Source organism: Pseudoliparis swirei, chromosome 17 (assembly GCF_029220125.1).
Source record: "Pseudoliparis swirei isolate HS2019 ecotype Mariana Trench chromosome 17, NWPU_hadal_v1, whole genome shotgun sequence".
Lineage (NCBI taxonomy): Eukaryota > Metazoa > Chordata > Actinopteri > Perciformes > Liparidae > Pseudoliparis > Pseudoliparis swirei.
Window position 1 is genome coordinate 18374438 of NC_079404.1, and position 22417 is coordinate 18396854.

The 22417-nt window shown below is 42.8% G+C and overlaps 1 protein-coding gene across 1 annotated transcript in view; it reads left to right on the top strand.

The window, feature by feature from the left end:
- The window catches only part of grid1a (glutamate receptor, ionotropic, delta 1a), an 88993-nt gene that overhangs the window by 41930 nt on the left and 24646 nt on the right, over positions 1–22417 (top strand). The window contains exons 3-6 of the mRNA XM_056435807.1: positions 1485–1538; positions 11396–11569; positions 14608–14769; positions 15739–15858. Of these exons, the coding sequence (XP_056291782.1) occupies positions 1485–1538; positions 11396–11569; positions 14608–14769; positions 15739–15858 (510 nt within the window). The remainder of the gene's footprint in view (positions 1–1484; positions 1539–11395; positions 11570–14607; positions 14770–15738; positions 15859–22417) is intronic.

Sequence of the window (22417 nt, forward strand, 5' to 3'; positions counted from 1 at the left end):
CTATTATTGATGAGCCTGGTTTTGTTGAGTAGAACTGCAGCATGTTTTCCACCCTGTTGAGTCGTATCTGTGCTCAATGCGTGGGGATTCAGTGAGATACTAATGATAGCAATTTCTTGGAGATGATATGCATTGAGACATTACGCATGATGGATTTCAAATGTGTGCACTTTTGAGACAGGTGTGAAAACTGCATAATGAGATGGAGGGTTTATTGTTATTCCACCGGGGGTTGCAGGTCACTCAATGAATGTATATACCTTACAGTAACCAGGTTACAGGGTAATTGCTGCCTTAACCTAATTTCTAAATGTCACGTATAAGAGAAACAGTTTCTGGAATTGCGATGAAGAAAACCTGATTTGCTGCTGGAAAGGCATTTATTTGCTGCGTGTAACTGGGTTCACACATTAGCCTGACAAATACGTCAGATAGGGAAAATATTACCGTGGCGGGATGAAGGGAGAGAGTATTACGCACGATGCATCCTTGTATTCAACAGATTCCATTCAATATCCAAGTGAAACGGATACTCTAACAAAGATCCAAGTACCAACTAGACACATACTTGGGATTTCTGCATAACCTCCCACCTCCAAGGTGAATATGTATGGTAGAAAGTGTGCTGAGAATCACACTGATTTAATTTAAGAGCAAAATGTGAAAAATGGTGGCCACAATTTATGAAGATATGGTAACACTTGTCACTTGCTGTGATAGCAGAAACTGTTGGCCAGTTGTAAATCGGTCTGTCTATCTGTTTAGTTTGAGCCTTAACACCTCGCTTACACACCTTAGCTTGAAGGTTGTTGGATCTTTTTTTTGAGGTGAACATTTTGTTTTATTCAGGGGTGAGATTATCTTGCAGCAGTGCAGTCTTTTCTCAAACACCCTGACCACATTCGCACCTGGAAGCTTTCCAGTACAACCACTGTCTGATCTGCTGGCTGCTGCACTGGAGCAGTTGGGGTTAAGGGCCTCGCTCGCTTCTCTCACCTTTAGGCCACCAATGCCAATTTGTATTTCAACAGAGTTGACTCTCTCGTGACACAATCTGATTTATATCGAACACTGGCACCAGTTTATGTGGGCGCCACAGTTTCTAATTGAATTTCATAATCTTAGCGATAGGAAAGGCGAATGAAGTACGTTCCGTAGTCATGGTCTTGATATGTGCGCCCGGCTTTATTCTCACATCCAATGTAAACATGTTCAGCTTGTATTTGCTCCTCAAAGTGTAATCTATCTTGGCTGGTTTGTCCAATATGCTCCACTGGGATTTTGATGTATTCCACAATATGTTGTCCACCCATGACCCATCTGGCCCTCTGTGATCCGGGACATCATACAAATTAAGCTCCAGAGAGACCCCAGAGGGGTAGAACTGGCTATTGTAAGATCTCAATGAATTGCACTCCAGGTTCCTAAAATATCCCTCTCTCTTTGTCTGTCCTCTCTCTTTCTCATTGTATCCATCACTGCAGGCCGTGGAAACCAACCTGGCATCCAAGGACAGTCACTGGGTCTATGCCAATGAGGTGAGGCCAAACACAAACACACTCGTATGTACCTGAGTGAATGTGGTCCTTAATGACAGTTTGCTTCTGTCAACACAGTTTCATTGGCGGCCAAGCCACGCACAAACTATCAACATTCATATTCGTTTATATCAGCGACACATATTTTGTTGCTATTTAAACTTCTCTGCCGGAGAGTCTGCCCCTTTATTTGATATTGTACAATTGCCCTCCCTGTACTTGTCCCTGTTTGTCTCCCCCCAAACCCCCTCGCTTTGTTCCAATGCTCTGTGTGTGTGACATTGACCTAAATGGTCTTCTAAAGTGGCTGTAACAGCACAAAACTCAGGTACACTTTGTGAATACAGAACAGCGAACTCTGTATTTCACTTTAATGCCCTAGCGCTGCATTTCCATTGATTCAAAGAGATTTGGAGATAAGGAGGAGTCAAAGGAAGGATTGGCCCGATACTAAAAGCACTGGATGAAAGACATCCGATAAAGGTTTCAACCCACTTGATACACTTGGAATATTAGTCTTGGCGCTGTCTGCCTAACACACATACACACACACACACACACACACATCAATGTCTATGGATTTAAATGAAAAGTAACCTCCTCTCTTCACCTTCACAAACATCTAAACCTCAACACAACACATATTGATCCATATTCCATGGAACATGATTCTTGAATGTATGTATCCCAGAACATTACATTTTTAGATACTGTAGTTCAGGGTAGCACATTAACTCTTGATACAAAATGTATAAAAAATACATATTAGCCACAGCACTCATTTGACTTTAGCAAAGAAATAGTTGTTCTTTATGCTTCCAGCCAATCACCACAGACGTCCACCAAAACATTAGCTAATTGCATCAGACTCTGGGAAGGCTTGAACTAATGGCATATTAATTTCTATGGCACTCCCTTAACGGTTGATGTGATGTGGCTTACGCTAGAGTTATCTCTGCCTGGTATGCATTTAAAGTGAAAGGGCCTAGTTCTATCTGTGAACTCTCAAATATGTCCCCATCTCTTGTCTTGCTGTATTCTGGAGGCAGTGAAAGGAGATTTTTGTTTCTTCTGTTTTCTTTTGTTCTTTCTGTCATTTTTTATTATATTTTTCTCCATTTCCCTGCCTTTCAATCCATCGCACAAGATAAACTGTGCATGGAGCTAACCATCACCTAAAAATACGACTAACAAGAAAATGTAATTACGAGTCATGCCGAACTATTTTTCTCACAGACTTTGGCCTCCAGAGCTTCTCATGTAAAGAAAAAAGATAACAGAAAAACTCCGAGCCAATCTTACTAGTCCTCCTTTCTCTTCTTAGATTCTAATTCTCGAACGGAGCCTTTTAAATTCATATGACTGTATCAACTTGAGTGATCATGTAAATTTACAGTAAACTATTTATCTACAATGCTTACTTGCATCTACACGGGTAGGACATTTAAAGGAAATTCCAAAGCTAATTTGTTTCCATTAGCCACTGATTTGATTTCTTACAGGCTACTGACATGCCTGATCGCACCAAGCAGAGGCATATGTTTTCTTTTCTTTCTTCATTCAATCACGTGTACGGACAAACAACACAGTCATTATCAGAAGTTTGTCGTATGTTTCTATTTCCTTTTCTTTTCTTGGTTATTTTACAAACAGCAACAAAGATGGGTTCACATTTTGAAGTAGCTGCGGGTGGTTTTTGAACTCCCACCTTACTACACAGTTATAAAACACTAGATTCTGTTTCCTGCACTCCCGGACATCCTGCTAGTCTGATCATAGGCGGTCAAGCCATACAACAAAACACTGCAAGGTGATAATAGCTTTCCATGTTACCTCTTGCCCGTGTATTCACCGGGAGTCCCTGCAGACAGTTGCTACTGTTGAGCTGCCTTGTCATGACTGAGTTGTGACATTCATTTTAACCGGGTCGTCTTGAGGCTGACTCCTGCCCACCCCATCAGCACCGTGGGCTCCTGCCACAGTCAGCGCGGTCTCACATTTCATTCAACTCTCACAACAAAGGCGTTATGCTAATCTACCACCAGCAGCAACATGTGGCACGATGAATGTCGCTGTCAAGCTAGAAATGCGATAAGAGCACAGAGTAAAATTGATAGAGAAGGAAAATGATGATGATGATGATGATGATGATGAGTGAGTATGATCTCCAGTCGGAAAACAGTAAGGTGTAACAGTCTAACGGATAAACAAAAAGGAATAAACTGATCTTTTCAACAAGGATGGCATATGCATAAGTGGAACGACAACATTACATACAGTAAGTCAAAGGCATAAAGAGGCAGGTAACAGTTTGAAGTCTGTTACTCACGCATAGATGTCACACATCGGTTAAGTCCACAATTTAAACTCAGACTATTGTAATGTTGCAGGATGCAGCAGAGACGGAGACATCCTGACCTTGACTGCTTGGAATAGGTCAAACTTCAAAACCAGTTGTCCCCCCATGTTGCACCCAAAAAGTAGTTCCATTACACCGGACTAGTCTTTCCAATTTGACATAAGGACGTCAAATCAAAGCAGACCTTCAAAACTATTAACTCTTCTCTCGACAAACATTTCTTCAGTTGCAAACATTTCAGTTTGAGACTGACACTTAAGACCTTTTAAAACCAAAGGAGTAGGTTTGACCAGCCCTCAGGGTACGACACTTATTCAGCACACAAATGACCAGACAAATAGCTTTTATATTTAGTGTAAGAAGTGCAGCTTGATGTGAGAAAGAGGGCGTGGGGACATGAGGAGGGCGAGGGGACGAGAGGATGGAGAGGGGACGAGAGGAGGGCGAGGGGATGACAGGAGGGCGAGGGGATGACAGGAGGGCGAGGGGACGACAGGAGGGAGAGGGGACGAGAGGATGGAGAGGGGACGAGAGGATGGAGAGGGGACGAGAGGAGGGCGAGGGGATGACAGGAGGAAGAGGGGACGAGAGGAGGGCGAGGGGATGACAGGAGGGCGAGGGGACGAGAGGAGGAAGAGGGGACGAGAGGAGGGCGAGGGGACGACAGGAGGGCGAGGGGACGACAGGAGGAAGAGGGGACGAGAGGAGGGCGAGGGGATGACAGGAGGGCGAGGGGACGAGAGGAGGGAGAGGGGACGAGAGGAGGGAGAGGGGACGAGAGGAGGGAGAGGGGACGACAGGAGGCGAGGGACAAGAGGAGGCGAGGGACGAGAGGAGGAGAGGGATGACAGGAGGGCGAGGGGACAAGAGGAGGGCGAGGGGACGACAGGAGGGAGAGGGGATGAGATGAGGGAGAGGGGATGACAGGAGGGCGAGGGGACAAGAGGAGGGCGAGGGGACGACAGGACGGAGAGAGGATGAGATGAGGAGAGGGGCGACAGGAGGAGAGGGACGAGAGGAGGCGAGGGATGAGAGGAGGAGAGGGACGAGAGGAGGAGAGGGGACGAGAGGAGGGCGAGGGGAGGAGAGGAGGGAGAGGGGACGAGAGGAGGGCGAGGGGACGAGAGGAGGGCGAGGGGACGACAGGAGGGAGAGGGACGAGAGAGGAGGCGAGGGCGACAGGAGCGAGAGGGGACGAGATGAGGGAGAGGGGACGACAGGAGGGAGAGGGGACGAGAGGAGGGAGGGGATGAGAGGAGGCGAGGGGACGACAGGAGGAGAGGGGACGAGAGGAGGAGGGGACGACAGGAGGAGAGGGGAGGAGGAGGCGAGGGATGAGAGGAGGAGAGGGACGAGAGGAGGCGAGGGGCGACAGGAGGAGAGGGGACGACAGGAGGCGAGGGGCGACAGGAGGCGAGGGACGAGAGGAGGGAGGGACGACAGGAGGCGAGAGGGACGAGAGGAGGAGAGGGGCGACAGGAGGCGAGGGACAAGAGGAGGCGAGGGGCGACAGGAGGAGAGGGACGACAGGAGGAGAGGGACGAGAGGAGGCGAGGGATGAGAGGAGGAGAGGGACGAGAGGAGGCGAGGGACGAGAGGAGGAGAGGGACGAGAGGAGGAGAGGGACGACAGGAGGAGAGGGACGAGAGGAGGCGAGGGATGAGAGGAGGGAGAGGGACGAGAGGAGGAGAGGGAGGAGGAGGGAGAGGGGACGAGAGGAGGGCGAGGGGACGACAGGAGGGAGAGGGGACGAGAGGAGGGCGAGGGGACGACAGGAGGGCGAGGGGACGAGAGGAGGGAGAGGGGACGAGAGGAGGGCGAGGGGACGAGAGGAGGGAGAGGGGACGAGAGGAGGGAGAGGGGACGAGAGGAGGGCGAGGGGACGAGAGGAGGGAGAGGGGACGAGAGGAGGGCGAGGGGACGAGAGGAGGGAGAGGGGACGAGAGGAGGGAGAGGGGACGAGAGGAGGGAGAGGGGACGAGAGGAGGGCGAGGGGACGACAGGAGGGCGAGGGGACGAGAGGAGGGAGAGGGACGACAGGAGGGCGAGGGGACGAGAGGAGGGCGAGGGGACGACAGGAGGGCGAGGGAGGGCGAGGGGACGAGAGGAGGGCGAGGGGACGAGAGGAGGGAGAGGGACGACAGGAGGGCGAAGGGACGAGAGGAGGGCGAGGGGACGTCAGGAGGGCGAGGGGACGAGAGGAGGGCGAGGGGACGACAGGAGGGCGAGGGACGACAGGAGGGCGAGGGAACACAGACGGGCGTCTGCCTCTGACACTGTCTTGTGGACTCAGATGGATTGCAAATTCTGGGAGAATTTGTTTTGGGTTTTTTTTCCCTTCAAAGGCGTCCGTTGACACCGGAGAATGTTTGATGGATTAGGTGGCTGTGTGTGCTGTGACAGACAGAGTAGAGGGTGACAGTCATGATATGACCGATGTCTCGGGTAACTGCCCTGTCGAGCAACTAAGATGGAAAACCAGTCTGTGGGACAGGAAGTTGATTACCAAAGAGACCTCTTAAGAGAAAAATAAATATTTCATTTTCCAATTAGCTTATTGCTCTTCAGATTCTTTCTACCATTAACTCCAATGACATCTACACAGAAACCCAATTCAGATGTCAAAAAATGATGTACTAACCAACAAATGGTGACCACAGGAGACTTCCTGTTTCATGGTCATGAATCTAAAGGACCTCAGACAGGCGAGTCCCTCCACCAACCACTTTATCTAAATGTTACCGCACTTCCAGTCATGTAATGTCAAATCACACACAGTATGTCTCACTGAATGAGACTCACTGCACCTCCGGGCTGAGACGGTAGTTCCATCACGGCAATACAACCCTCAAAACCAACTGGCATATAATAATGATAACACACTGCACCGTATAAACAATGAGCTGTGTAATGGGCAGCTGACATAGTTGCACTGTACAGTGAAAATAAGCACATTAATGTATGAATGCATCCAATTATTTACATGGCATTGCACCGTATGTCACATTTGATATGTCTCGTTCCAAAGCAGCAATCTCATATTAAATGCAAACACAATCACAATGCCATCCTCTTAGTCAATGATTTTGCACTACAGCTGAATTTATTCATTTTTTCCTCAAAACAAACCCACTTGAAGCTAAGGTTATGTTGATGCATATCAGATGGCGTGGTGCAATTTGGCATGAAATTGCGTTGCACTCCCGCCTTCTCGGGCCACATGTTATTGCAAATTGTCCTTCCTTTGTTTCAGTTTAAAAGTCCTTCCCTTTCAGGCGATCGTGACTGGTGAGCAGCCAGCCTTTCTTTTATTTTTATTTTAAGTAGTGGTGTTAAATACGAGAAGATGCACATACGTATGTTTTTATTTATATTCATATGAACTTTTCTAAATCCTTGATAATTAATGGGAAACAAGTAGTCGTGACTGAACCACATTTCTACTTTACTACAGTACCTGAGATTCCTCTGATTTAATGAAAAGTGTTATCCTTATCCAACCTCCTCACATCCAACTCCTGCTCACAAAAGCTCCCACAGCTTCTACTTGTGGCTACTTTTTCAACACAGTTCAAGCAATTTAAAAGTAATGAACGTCTGATGTACTACAGTTGACAAACTACTTAATGCGATGAGTTTTCACTCGCAGTGCTTGAGAGTATTATTAATAAAGCCAATACAACAATAGCTGGTTTTATTATAAGCATAACATAGCAGTTTGAGAATTTAAACGTGTAAAAAGGGTTAATAGTTTATTGACTTTTATTACACGTGTAGCGTTATTCTGACTTAACGCTTGCACATTGTTGCTAGTACAAGGCAAAAATACATATCATTGAAGATCGTTATGCAAGAAAAGAAATCCTGCAAAAAGTTCTATGTAATTATGTACATGTAAGGACTGTAGACCTGTTTTATTGTAAAACCTTTTGTAAACTAATTTTTCATCACATGCAACTAATTGCAAATCAGTGATGGCTGTACTTGTTATTCTACAATATACCAGCTAAGCCTTTACTCTCCCTGCCATACGCTATTCATTTAATTGTGTCTGCGATTCTTGATGAATCATCAATTCTCAGCACAACAACACTGCCTGACTAGGAAATAGCCTTGATTTAATTGCAAAAACAATTACATAATTTACAGAGACATCATTTTTATGGTTTGATGTTGAAGAAGAAAGCTTGGATTTATTATAAGCGTTGATATATAGTATATTACAAATCAGATCAGTTAAGTCAGAGTAGAGCAGAGGCTCGTTGCTTGTGTTACTTTTCCCCCATTGCAAAAGGACAATAGGTCACCTATTATCCGATTATATCATCTCGATAATAAAGTTATTTTGAGATCATTTTCAGAACAAGAAAAGCACATAAAAAAACACTTCTATGAGTTTTGTTTAGCTGAAGATGTCATGCACACTGTGCTTTGCTCTTCTTCCCTGACTCCTATTACTTCTCAATTTAGTTGCCTGCAGATTCGGAAAGCATCTCAATATCTAATTAAATCCATGCCATGATTACTAGCAATATTTTTGCAATGTATTTCTTGTGAATGATTAATGACATTGACTGAGCAACACCAGGAAGATAATCTGTCATCTGAACTTGATTTGTGAATGTATTTTGGTCCCTGTAACTTTCAAGGTGCTTAACACCTAAACTAATTGTGCAATAACTCTAGATATTAAAAGCATCGTCTGATGTTACATGCTTTTGACCATTTAATAAAAAGCAATTTTGGGATTCAACGCGCTCTCATTAATCACATAGAGTAGACCAATTTCGATGATGACAATGCTTCTCGGGAGTTTCTCAAATCCATGGGATGACCATTGTCGTCCTTAATGTCTCAATCCTTTCTTTTCTTTTCAGTCAGTTGTGGGTGCATATTGTACAAGTGAAATATATCATGTCATCTGTACTTTCCATTCAAACAGTCATGTCCCATTGGTCAGTGTCACTGCAAGGTCAGGTTATGACCAGTGTTGGGCAAGTTACTGAAAATTAGTAATTAGTTAAAGTTACTAGTTACTTCTTTTAAAAGTAATTGAATTACTTTACTAGTTACTGTATATCAAAAGTAATTAGTTACTAGGGAAAGTAACTTTTAAGTTACTTTTATGTCTGCTTTTTTAATGTCATGAACAGTACTGAACAGTCAAACACAATAAACATATGTTGTAGACCTATTTATTGCAATCAACAGGGCAACAGGCCTTCAAATCAAGCAGGAGTACAAAAGTCCCTTTTTTAGTTAACTTAATACAAAATAACTGTCTCAGTGATTTAACAGTGTTTTTTTTACCACATTAGGCCCAATGAAATAAAAGTGATTGGCCTACAGTATTAACACTAATTAAAAGAGAAACAAAGGTGCCTTGAGGTGCTGCATATAATTGAGGGTGTGCTAGTTAGGCGTGTACGTGCTGACCTCGGGTCAGTTTGGTAGGATTTGGGTATAAATTAATTATTTCATTTAAAATATGGATTTTATTTAAAGATATTCATGTAATTTGCATGCAAAATAGCTCTACCCGAACCACCGGACACAAAATTCAACCAGCGGCAAAACCGCGGACCTGGCAACACTGGAAGTGGCTGTCAATCACAGTGTGGCACCGTGCATGCTGGTCGAGGGGGCGTGCCTGTGATTGGCGGAGTAGAGGGGAGGCGTGCCTGTGATTGGCGGAGTAGAGGGGAGGCGGGGTTAACCTGTCGGAAAACGGAAGTTACGGGTGGTTGACGGGAACCGTTGTTGTTGATGTTCGAGCTGCTGAGCTGAGAGGAGCAGCTGTCTGTGTTGGTGGATGCCCAATAAAGGGAGGAATAATAACGTCGCCCTGTCTCCGTGTCATCAGTCCATAACGTCAGAGACGTTACAATATCATTGCGCCACCAAGGTCCTGCGATGTCAGATCAGAAGCAGCTAAAGTAGCCTAGCTTGTCTTCTTGTCTGCAAGTGTTCATTTTTCACAAAAGAGAGTAACGCGAGTAACGAACTCATTTAAATTTCAGTAACTGTAACTGCGTTAGTTGATTAAAAAAATACTTCGTTACACGCTCGTTACCGCAAAAAGTAGTGGAATTACAGTAACGCGTTACTCCCAACACTGGTTATGATGACACACATGTCAACCGTGATGGTGACAGAACACTTTGACTGGGCGGCATGGGAAGTTATTAGCTTGGACGTGAGGGTTCAACTCTGTGAACCACGCGGCATAATTCATCTGATTAATGTGTCGCGGCAACCTATGAATATTCATAATTTTCCCATGACTGAGTCAGAAAAAGATTCAAAGGATGAAACTAAATGAGCTTGAATCACCTGAGGAGTGTTTTTACTAATGCTGTACACAGATGGAAGATCTGGGAACACTGGCTCTGGATGAAAGAATACATATAATCAATTTGGTTTGTTTGCCATGAAACATGAATATAGAAGACATGGAGATTACATGAGATACACACATGACAAAGAAGGTAAAAAATAGTTTGTACAAATCATGTTAAAAATTGCAAGATTGAATGTCAGCTGAAATAAGGGAAACATATGAAGTAAGATCCAGAGGAAATCAACAGTGAGGGAGGACAGAGAGCAGCAGTAACCACAGAGGTCAAAGCGAAAGGGAGAGATCAACACATCTGATTAGGATAAGCAGATAGGAAGCATGGATTCAGGCATGTGTGATTATGAATCATATCATCCAAGAGCTGCTTACGTTTTCACCCGACTGTAACCTCACAGCTTTATTGTCGGATAGCATATGAACCCAACGTTTCCCAAGAGGCCGACTGTCTGCCTCAGCATTGCCATTGTCCACCCTGGAGACGAGCAGGCCGCTCAATGTCTCATGAATATTGGTCTGACCCTTCACAGAGTAGATCTCCACCGACACTCCACACATGGGTTTCCTTCAAAGAAGGGGGGCAAGGGTCACCTGTAATATTATTGTGAAGAATGTACTTGAAATGTTGATTGATTTGTCAATCTAATGTGAATAACAAAACAAGCGAGATTGTCGAAAATAACAGTTGATCAAAAATGTTTCTGTGTGGGTCTTTCGACTGGTTATTCAATAGGGTTAGATATAAAACATACCAATGTTGAGACAGAAATAATATGCAAATTAAGCTTTTGTTTGCCATCATAAATACACTCGATTCATGACTACAAACAGCAACAAATTAAGAACCGTGCCTCAAACAGTTGTCTCACTTTACTTCTTTGAACTTAATCTCGTATCTAATTTCTCTGTAGCCCCCAAATGTGTCATCTAATATTTTAATTTCTTAAAAAGCAGTCACAGCCAACGCAAACCCCTCTGAGGTGAAGTTTCTTCTGCTTTAAATAAATAAAAAAATGAGGGTTTGTGTTATGATTCCAAACTGTGCAAAACAAATCTCATTACGACAGTGGCACCATACTTTTACACTAAGATCAGAGGGAAAGCGTTGTTGAACTAAAACCCTTCTGTTGTCTTCATATTCAGGAAGTGAGTGATGCAGACATCATGGAGCTGGTTCACAGCTCTCTTGGGAGGATGACCATCATTCGTCAGATCTTTCCATTGTGGAGAGACACCAATGTTCGCTGTATGAGGAACAACCATCGCATCTCGTCCTTGCTCTGTGACCCGCAGGAAGGCTATCTGCAGTCCCTGGAGGTAAAAAAAAAACACTTAAAGATTTTCTGTAGATGCTCCTGAAATATAGTCAGTGAAATCGCGTAGATCAGCCATGGCTTCACAATCCTCCTTATTTAGTTTTGTCAAAAGAAAATCTTTAGACTTATTTTCAGAGCACTGGAAGTACAGTAGCATTTCAGTATTGCAAGGTTAGCACTACCAGTCAAATATAGATGGGGATAAGTCATTGACAAATGGCAGATATTTTTTTAGAAAGACATTTATGAGAAAAAAAAGGGAAATGTAGAATATTGCCTTTCACAATCTTTTGAATATGGATAGACAACAAAAACTGAAATAGAGTCGGTATTACTTGGCCTCATAATTTGCCAAACAACCTAAAGCAATGTTGAAAAAGAAATCCTGCTACATAACAAGTATATTTAATCAGGATAAAAAACAACCTCTCTGCCAGAGGTTAGTTAGTGATTCATTCTGTCATGCGGATAAAAGTGCCCATCCCACATGAACATATGTGAAATATTTGTCTATATGAAAATAGACAACAAAAAGTAAAAGTATAGCTCTTGAACGTTGTTCTGAGTAATTGAACATTTCGGACATAATAATAGTTCATGTATGTTCAGATTTTTTTTTTAATCCATTGTTTTAACTGGGACCAATTTGATTTAGGATTATAATTATTTCAGAAGTTTTTGTTCTACCAAGAGTCCAGCTTGGTTGTGTCTGTGGTTCGTCTGAATTCTATCTGTTGAAATGAAATGAATGAATTGAAAAGTGCCAAGACATATGAAGGACATTGTCAAACCACTCTCGATTCTCCACTGTCCATATGAACGTAGGTTAGAAACAGTTGCATTAGATTCACCAACAGGAGATGCTCTCCGAGCGTCGGAGCTTTGAGGAGTGCTAATGCACAACCTGCGATGGATCAGGTGGATCGAGTATTTGACCAGTGGCAAGGTCGTATTTTTCATGTAATTTGTTCCCCTTTTGTCGCAAGTAAACACTCACAATGCTTTCACAACAACCGGCATGTTTCATCCACTTTTTCCTGCAGCCAACAGGAGGAACACTAGTTATCTGCCGGGTGGCAGAACCATGAAACGAAATGTGTTGTTGTTGTTGTTTGTTCTGTGTACAGCACGTATGGTCCAATGGAGTAGGACCATGATTCCTGCTTGATCACATGTTTTTCACATTTTCAGTAAAGACTTGAGCATGCAGCCATTGTGTAATACAATATTAAGAAGCATCTGCCACGTGCCACATGCATACAGATATGAACTGATTATGTATGCAACTGAATATAGATTAAACTCCCTAGATAAGGCAATTACAATAGACATGATACCCAATGAATATAAATGACTTGTGCTCACTGAGACTGGGTAATAACTGGCAAAACAAAGTAATGTATACAGTGGTTTAAATGGAAGCATAAACATGTTTTTACATTAACGTGCAAAACTATTTTACATGTATTTTTCCACATTGTAGAACAACACGTTTTAAATTACTGATATATCACAAGCTTAACAAAGGCATCCATTATGCAAAGGATTCTCACTATTATAGAGATTACAGTATGTTATCTATGAGTTGTCTACCAGGAACCAAAGCTAAGTTAGATTCTATATGACAATGAGAGTCCATAAAGGATGATATACCCATGCATAGCTTTGTAATGTATCAACTAATATAATTAGCATCAACACAATGAGTTTTCCTTCTTTGGATTTTCATAACCTTACTTACCCTGCCACGTATTGCTTTTATTGTGAGTGAAGAGGACCTCCTTACTCCTCTTAAACTTTTTATTATGCTCAATCCATCTGGAGTGTAATAGCTGAGTTCCCTGTAGCTCTATTGAAACGTTAATTTTCCTTTTTTCCTCCATACTCTGGACAGATGGCAAAAACCATGTGGTGTGTGCACCCACAGTTCTCAATAATTCACATGAAAGTGGGTTACATATCGGGTAATGGCATTTAAAGCATTCATCAGAATAGTTATACTGAGGAGATGGCAGTGCCTTTCCTGCACTAATCCCTTTTACAGGCTGTTTTACTGCAGTGCATTATGTCTGGACTTTGCTTCTGGCTGAGTGACCTTGAGGCAAGTAAACTTGGCTTGTGTGATGTCCTATAGCTACCACTGGAAGGTTTGGACTGAAGTCTAAAGGTGTCATGAATGCCTGGAGTGGCAGCAAGTATTGCTTTCATGGATCTTCTGCTGTGGGAAAATATGACTTGACTTGACCCAGAGGACCTATCAAATCCACTGTCACACAAAGGCAGGAGGGGCCGACATGTAGCCTGACAGGGTGCTCTGAAGACAGAGGAGACCGTTGGACGGATGGCAGCTCTCAAATGTATAGGATGCAGGATAAGTGGACCAGAAATGTGTTCAGTTGTGCACAGTCTTGATTTCAGACCACACCTTTGACTCCTGTTAGTACAACCCTCTGATTGTTCAGCAGATCCACCTCATTGCAACATGTGGACTTTCAGAGGGAGGTTGCTGATGACTTAGCTATCAGAGAAAGGAAAGGAAGAGTTTCTCCATCTCAACACCAAAAGACAACCGTAACATTGACAGAAAAAGAAAAAAACTGCTCACCAGTTGTCACAATGCTTTCCAGTCTTTCTCCAAGCAAGGAGACAAGCATTTGTTCCCCACTGAGAATGTTTTATTTCACCCTCAAACCTCACCCGACCGGACTGGAAGACAACTGCTTCTGTGACGCGGCCTCAGTCCTATGCGTTCCCCATGGAGCTGTGTTGTATTCGTTGGAGCCAAACTAATGTTGCTTTTCTGTATTATATCCAGAGTTTGTGTTTGGTTCTCTGTATCACAGCACAAACAATGAATGAATGTGTTTATGTATTTTGATCAGCAAAATATACAACCACCAGGAATTAAAAAAAGAAGAAAGATACATGTGGCTGACGGAAAGGGTTAAGGCTGAAGCAATCTCGCTTTTAAGTGCCCTAACCTATACAAACAAAATCTGAGAATGCATTTATTGAAATTGCTTGTTTTTACTCCAACAGGTGTCCAATCTCTACCTGTATGACAGTGTTTTGATGCTAGCCAACGCCTTCTACAGAAAACTGGAGGACAGGAAGTGGCACAGTATGGCTAGCCTTAACTGCATGAGGAAGTCCACGAAGCCATGGAATGGAGGATGGTCTATGTTGGACACTATCCAAAAGGTATTTAAGTTGGAACCATGTGTTGTCTTGCGAAACCAAGCTGCTGCTTTATAAATTGCTGTTTTGTAAGAAAGTATGAATGATAACTTCTGCAAAATTGAGGATTAAATGATTAGGTATGTAAAAAAATAAAGAAGGCACAACTTTAAAGATATATTCAGTCAAACACTTCACTATACTACTATGCAACCTGCTAGGAACTTTCATCAGATTCAAATTAATTTGTTTTTAATGTACCCTTAAGGAAGGTGATCATTAAATGTGAGCTCCAGGTTTGGACTCGAGATGGATTTGTAACAGATTCTGGATTTGCTTGTGTATTAGCATGTCTGTTTTCTCATTTGAAATGAGGCAAAATCCTGAAAAGTGCTTTGGTTTTATCCAATTTAATCTGGTAATGGAATGTTTCATTGTTGCAGAGAGTCGCACTGCTTTAATCTCAAGTGTGACACACAATAAGATGACCAAGCAGAGCGGGAAGAACAACACGGAAGGGATGCTCGTGTCATATTGTTGTGTTGATGTCATTCAAACCAAACATCAACTACATTAAATTAATTTGGTTCCCGCACATTTCAAATTTAATAAAACAATGTAGCAGAATTTGTCATGAATAGAGAATTTACCTTGACAACAAAACACAATTAGTCTGAATCCGATGGTACAAGTGATGGTGAACAACTGTAGAAACTTCTCCTTGATTTATTAATGACTGTCATGATCTACAAGTGTCACAGTTTACATTATTACGCCTACATAGAATGCTTTACAGAGGAAAGTTAATTCAATCAATGCAAACATGTCATGTTACTATATTGTGATGAAACATTTAATTAAAAAACATTAACTAATGATGCCTGCAGGGTGTTTATCCTCGCCTCGACGGGAGAGAAACCCAAATGAAATGAAACACCAAATGGCTGCTGTCTTTGTGACGTCTCTAACAGTAACCATCTTCTGTTGCTCCAGGGACGGATCAGTGGCCTGACAGGAGTGATGGACTTCCGCACTGAAGCTTCTAATTCCCATGTGCAATTTGAGATTCTTGGAACCAGCTACAGTGAGACATTTGGGAAAGATGTGAAACGGGTCAGTCCAGAATATCATTTGTGTGTGTGTGTGTGTGTGCGCGAGTGTGTGTGTGTGTGTGTGCGTGTATGTTTGGTGTGTGTGTGTATATATATCTGCGTGTGTGTGTGCATATGTGTGTATAAGTGTTTGGAAAGGACAAATATCAGCTCAATATGAAAGTTATTATCTGCTAATACATTTATTTTATCTCTAATAGCTCCTTAGATTATGTCAGAAATAACTAGGCCGCTATCCACTAGCGTAATGGATTTTAATCTACAGCCGTATTCCTTTCTCTTTTCACAAAGTTAAGCAACTGTTCCAGTTATGTACTGTGTGCATTAGACCACAGATCATCCGATTATTGCTTCTGAAGCTTTTCGTGGTCGGTGACGTTTTTCCACTGACTTACATAACTCTCCATTCTGTATGTGTTGAGGAAACAGCAGGTACTGTGAAACCACTGATGAAAACAGTGTTTCTAAGATATTCTCTCAATATGACCACTTACTGTGTGAGGAGAGAAATATCAGTGAAGTTAAACTATTTCTAATTTTCTCAAATCCCCCCCACGAACCTCTTGTGTTGCCTTCGGGTCAATTTGACCCGATTCAATGTTTCACCCTCCTGTTACCTTTATATTTACTAACATATTTTACCCTTGAGGTCAATATGACCCCAGCTATTAAAATCTCCAGAAAATTATTAGAATTAATATTGTTTTCCAAGTTTAAGTGTGAGGTACTTTATGTTTGTTTGTTGACTCCCGAAAGAACACCGACATTAAACATTGAATCGGGTCAAATTGACCCGAAGGCGACAGGAGGGTTAAATATTGAATCGGGTCAAAATGACCCGAAGGCAACACAAGGGTTAAGTGTAGGTACTCAATTCCAGTCCTTAAGAATTGGTGTCTCGCAGGTTTTATTTCCTCTCTGATAGTTTATTATCCCAGCTGTGGCTGATTTACTACCAGGGAGGTAAAAAGACATGAAGGCACCTGTCCTCGAGCATCAGTTTCCAGTAGAAATCATAGGGGTCCATTGGAGTGCCTGATAGTAAAAATTACTTAAAATTACTACTGTCTGGTGAATACAACACATTAAATGGATTGGAATCAGCTTTACTCTGATCTCTGAGAAGCCTTATTTGCTGGGTGTAAGGTTTGTCAGGGAGGTGTCGGGTATCGGGTTGCCCTCTACTGGAGATCCTGAATTAACCAGATCAGTCTGCTGTAATCTTCCATTTCATCACAACAACCATCCCGGCTGGGATGACCGAACATTTAGAATGAGTACACTTTTGTTTTTGCAACAACAACAAAACATACCACTTCACCTTTTGAATTTTATCAGATTAGTTCATTTGTGGTTGTGTGTTAAGCATCGACATTTAAAAAAGTCACAAGCAGTCTGATCATGAAAGTTCAGCCTGAGAAACTGGTCTGTTCTTTGAGTGTTTCAGTGAAAGACAGAGCACTATTGGTAGACTCCTCTCTTAGCTGTGATTTGTTTGTCGCTGTGCACGTCCTGATTCAGTCAGGGACTTGCAGAATGAAGAGGAATTTAGTTTCTTGGCAATCTATGTAGAGCAGGACTGACCAGAAGCGGTAATGAAGATTTAATCACCACTCTGCCTAACTGAAATCATGAAGCCAATTCATCATAATGTGGCCATTATCTTTAGCTGGGAAGAGACCCACTGCATGCAGTGTCATGTGTGTAACGCACATACACTTTAATGAACAGCACACACATTTCAGACACAGAGAGCCACACACAAACAATGACGCCCCAGAGCACGGCATTGCAACTCAGTCACTAAGACAACAACAGAAGCCCGGGAGCACACAATATGTGGGCGCTTGTATCTCAAATTCCTTAGAAGCAGAAGGGGTCAACAAGGTCACATCATAGCATAAGTATTGCATTGAGTGCATTACCTTGCATGTGTGTGTGTATGTGTGGATGTTTATATATATATATACAGTATATATATATATTTATTTATTTTAAATATATATATATATATATATATATATATCTATAATTGCACTTGACAGAACCATTTACTGTGAAAGAACAGGCACAATGTAGTGATGTTTATCTTCTCTCCGTTTCTCCCTAAAAGGTTGTTTATATATACATTCAGCATGTTTTTCTGCCTCGCGTTGGGTAAAACTGATAGAAGGTCACCACACTATTTCATGAATCCTCTGCAACTACTATAATATCATGTCAGGTCTATGTGTTCTTTTTGAGCGGGGTTATGCATGTTGTGCTCCCCATCCCCGACCACCAGGGTTGCCAGGTCTGTGTGACAAAACCAGCCCAATGGCCAATCAAAACCAGCCCAAACCAGCCCAATGGCCAATAAAACAAGCCCAAAAAACAAGCCCAATATCAGAACTCAAAATATGCCTGTGCCAAACCATATACACTGCTTTTAAAGTCCAACAGCATTGCTATCATTGCCAAATGTATTGTAATATCTACAAAGTAACACCAAATGTTTAGTATGCCAGCATTAAAAGCAGTTTTCCCGAAACAGTTATTTCACCTACGTCCTAAAATGGCCTTGTGTAATTAGATACAGTATATTATCATAAATAAAATATAGCTCTGTGAACGTGTAGACCAATTCACTGACGGACAAACTAACCTGTTGCTTTGTCTTCAGGCTTTCTCTTCCCTTTTCTCTCTTCCACCCTGCCTGGACAACATGAATGTACTGTTTTTACTTCATATGCATTTACTGTAGTTAATGCAATACCTTATTTCAACTGAAACACCTTATCATGTTGCTTCACTCTATTTTTATCATATACTTATAGTTCATACATGTGTAAATAGGCTATGCATTTACTGAATTAAAATAATTTCAGCTTACGTGTTTGACTTGTAGAAGGTGCCTTACAGTAAAAAAAGAGAAAAACTCCTTGAAATGGAACTATTTACAATTTCCAATGTCTTTTGTTTAGACGCTTTGAGATCCCTCGCCCTCTTGGTCCTTGTCATACATGTCTGTACTGAACAAGGCCAGCATCTCTCTGGTTGGCTCGAACTGGTGGCAGCAGATTCCATGCCTCTGCATGAAGGCCCGAATGCGAAGGATGTTCTCCAGAAGGCTGTCTTTCATTCGATTGCGCAATTTGGTCTTGATCAAATTCATCTCCGAGAATGTGCGTTCCACAGCTGCGTTGCTGAATGGCAATGCCAGAAGTGAGAGGGCAAACGATCCAAGCTCAGCAAAGTCCTTGTCACCGGCAGCATCAATGTGATTTTTCACTTCAATCCAGAACTGTTCGGTTTTGCAGTCTTCTGTATTCTCCCACTGAAGCGTGTCCAGCACTCTCCACTGTTGATCAAGCTTGCCGAGGTTTCCTGTGTACAGGTGGAGAAATGACAGAGATGCTAGCTGGGGTTTTTTCTGAACACTGAGCACCGTAGATGGACTCAAGACCCCGAGAGACTGGAGTTGCTGCATGTTGGTAGGCAGACGTTGTTTCATTTGCTTCGCAAATTCAAGCAGGTAATCTTTGCAATGTTGTTTGACGTTCTCTGCTGCTGGTGCGTGTAGATTTGCATTCGCCAGCTCCATCTGGAACCGAATTCCATAATCAACAGCGGAGAGAGGCAGCTGGTTGGTTTCAATGGACCCGTCAAAGGCTATGATCTCTGTCCACCTTGAGCTGTCCACGACCACGGTGCTGATTTTTGTGACTCTTCGTAGCAGGCTCAGATAGAACGTGATGAGTTCGTGGAGAAGCCTGCATGGATTTGTGTTTTCCATCTGAAACATCTTGTTCACTCGGTTTGCCTCCTGGACGATGGGCTGAAGGAACACTAAGTAAAGTTTGTTGACTGGATCAGAGTACATCTGAAAGACAATCTCCGCACTGTAGCTTCGGTCCTTGTCTTTTGCCAACTGGAAGTGCAGTCTGAGCTCTTCGTACTGGTCGAGCACCCGATTCAGGCACGCGCTGACAGCTAGCCACCTTGTGTCTGAAAGTTGGAGGATTTTTAGTGGAGCTTCTCCAACGTTAATTGTTTCATAAAGTTGCCTGTAGTTTTGCTGGCGGAGAGTACTGTGTGAAAACCACGCATAAGTTTGCGAAATCTGGTATTCTACGTTTCTCGGCAACACACGCATTGCATATGAGGAGCACAGCTGAATCGAGTGACACACACATTTCACAAACACGACGTTGGGGTTGTGCTCTCGAAATGTTGTGAGAAGTGAATGGTTCTTGCCGCACATAGTATTGCATCCATCGGTTGCGAGCCCGATGCATCGTTTTGGACACAGCTTGCATTCTTGCAAAAAAATCAGCAATGCTTCTGTTATTGAATTGGCATCTCCACCGTCTAAATTTTTGATACCAGCAAAAGTAGACACAATGCGCTGCTGTGTTTGGCTGTAGTATCTCATGACAACAGCAAGCTGTTTTTGCATGCCCACGTCGGTACTTTCATCGATAATTAAAGAATACAGTTCTTCCCCTATATCCTTTAGAAGCTGGTGCTGCATGTCTGGGCCGATTACATTGTTTATGAGTGCAGAGCATTTTGTCCTGTGCAGTTTGATGTCCTTCTGTGCAATTTCACCAACAAGCTCTCCCAGGTGATCCACGGTCAAAATGCTTGAATGGCAAGCAATGTGCGCTGTCATTTTAAGCTCGGCTAACTTCACAGAGCGGTCAATTCTCACTGTGGTTATGCCACTGTCAAACAATGTACGCACTCGACAACTGGAGAACGGAGCAGCATTTCGAATGTGTTTCCCCGTTTTGCTGTGGTTTTGGAGATCACTGTGGTGCGCACGAATCTCGGTTTTGCAGTACCGACAAAAAGCGTTGGTATCATCCCCAGCCACACGTTCTATCCATTCTTTAATTCCGTTTTCACTTTCCCATTCTTTCGGATATTTCTTCCCGTATTTAGCCCACTTACCGGGTGTCATGTTTCTCCAGTGTAGCTAGCTACACTAACTACCAGACCAGAGTTGGGATCGAGCGGGTCGCGGGAGACTGAGAGCGGCGAGAGCTTTAGGTGCGTGTGTGTATGTGGGCGTGTCCCATGTCCATGTGGTTGGATTTGGGTAGAAATAAATTATTTCATTTAAAATATGGATTTTTATTTAAAGATATTCATGTAATTTGCATGCAAAATAGGTCTACCCGAACCAGCGGACAAAAAATTCAACCCGCGGCAACACTTCAAAAGTAGCCCAATTCCACGGGAAAACCGCGGACCTGGCAACACTGCCGACCACAGCCACCTCTCAGAGCCTAGCCCATTTGGTCCCTCTATCTCGTAACTCTTATATCTTTTCCTCTCATCTCATTTCACATCCTGTCCTGTCTGCTCCCTTCTTCTCTCCCCGAACCCTTTATCCCCATTTGCAGCCCTGGTTTCCTCCCTCTCCATCATCGTTTATCTGCATTCAGTTCATTTTCTCCCCAGCCTGATGGCTCTTAGATGAGGCGTCTTTCTGGTTAGATACTGTAATGAAGACTGAAATACTATTTCCTGGATGGCCACTGTGAGTTTTCTCCACCATCTAGTGCTGCAGCAGAGTGATCGATGCTGTTGTTGTTGTTTTGGTTTTCCAGTTTGCTCTTATTGATGTGTCAGCTCGTCTCTAAGCAGATATTGCTAATGACTTACAGCTCACACGAAGCTCTTCATGGAGAAAAGTCAATTTACCTGTATGTAATTGTTCCTCCAAGCCAGGCATCTTGCGTGCATAATGCAGTAGTTATCTCTTGAATGTGTCTGCAGTGTTGGCATTATTGCATTCATTAAAAATTGCATTTCATTTTTTGTGACATTTATGCTATTCTATGAAACAATATATCATCACAATGATGTTTGTTTTCTTGATGTAGTACAATGTCTCTGAAATGGCGAGCTCCAAACTTATTTTTCTGGTCGCAAAGTGAGTCAAATTATAGCAGATATAATGCATCTCACATGCTCTAAGATGTAATTAGCCTAAACTCCGTTGGAAATAATATGACCGGACTGCCTGAGGTCTGTGCCTTACAATTGGAAGAAATTAAAATCAGCCTCAATTGTAATAGTTATGAGAGACAATGTCTCTTGTATTGACAATACCAGTCAGTACAACGGTTTGAATTGAAATGACTTGTTGATGCTCAGTATGTGAGCAGTGCCATTTTTCCTTGTCAACAGCAGCCTATAAAGTGCATGTCTGGTAGCTAGATCCTTGCCATATTTAACAAACTACATATCACAATCAGTGCAAATATCCGTCCAATTATGGTTGCCAACTCTGTCCCAAAGCTAGCAAAGTACAGCTAACTGGAGCTGATTCTTACCCTTAATAAGCCCAAATTACCCCCAGAAACATAACCAAATCCGGCTCACATTTCATCCTCCGGTGCCAGAACAGAGTGTAAGGGAGCTCCAATCACAGTTTTTAGGGCAGATCCCCATTGCCGCGAGCAGCATCGTCTGTTACGGATCACAGGGTCTATTTGAAGCCTTGTATTACGAATTGATAACTAACTATGTATTGACAGGCAGCATGTGTAACATATTCCATTCTCGCT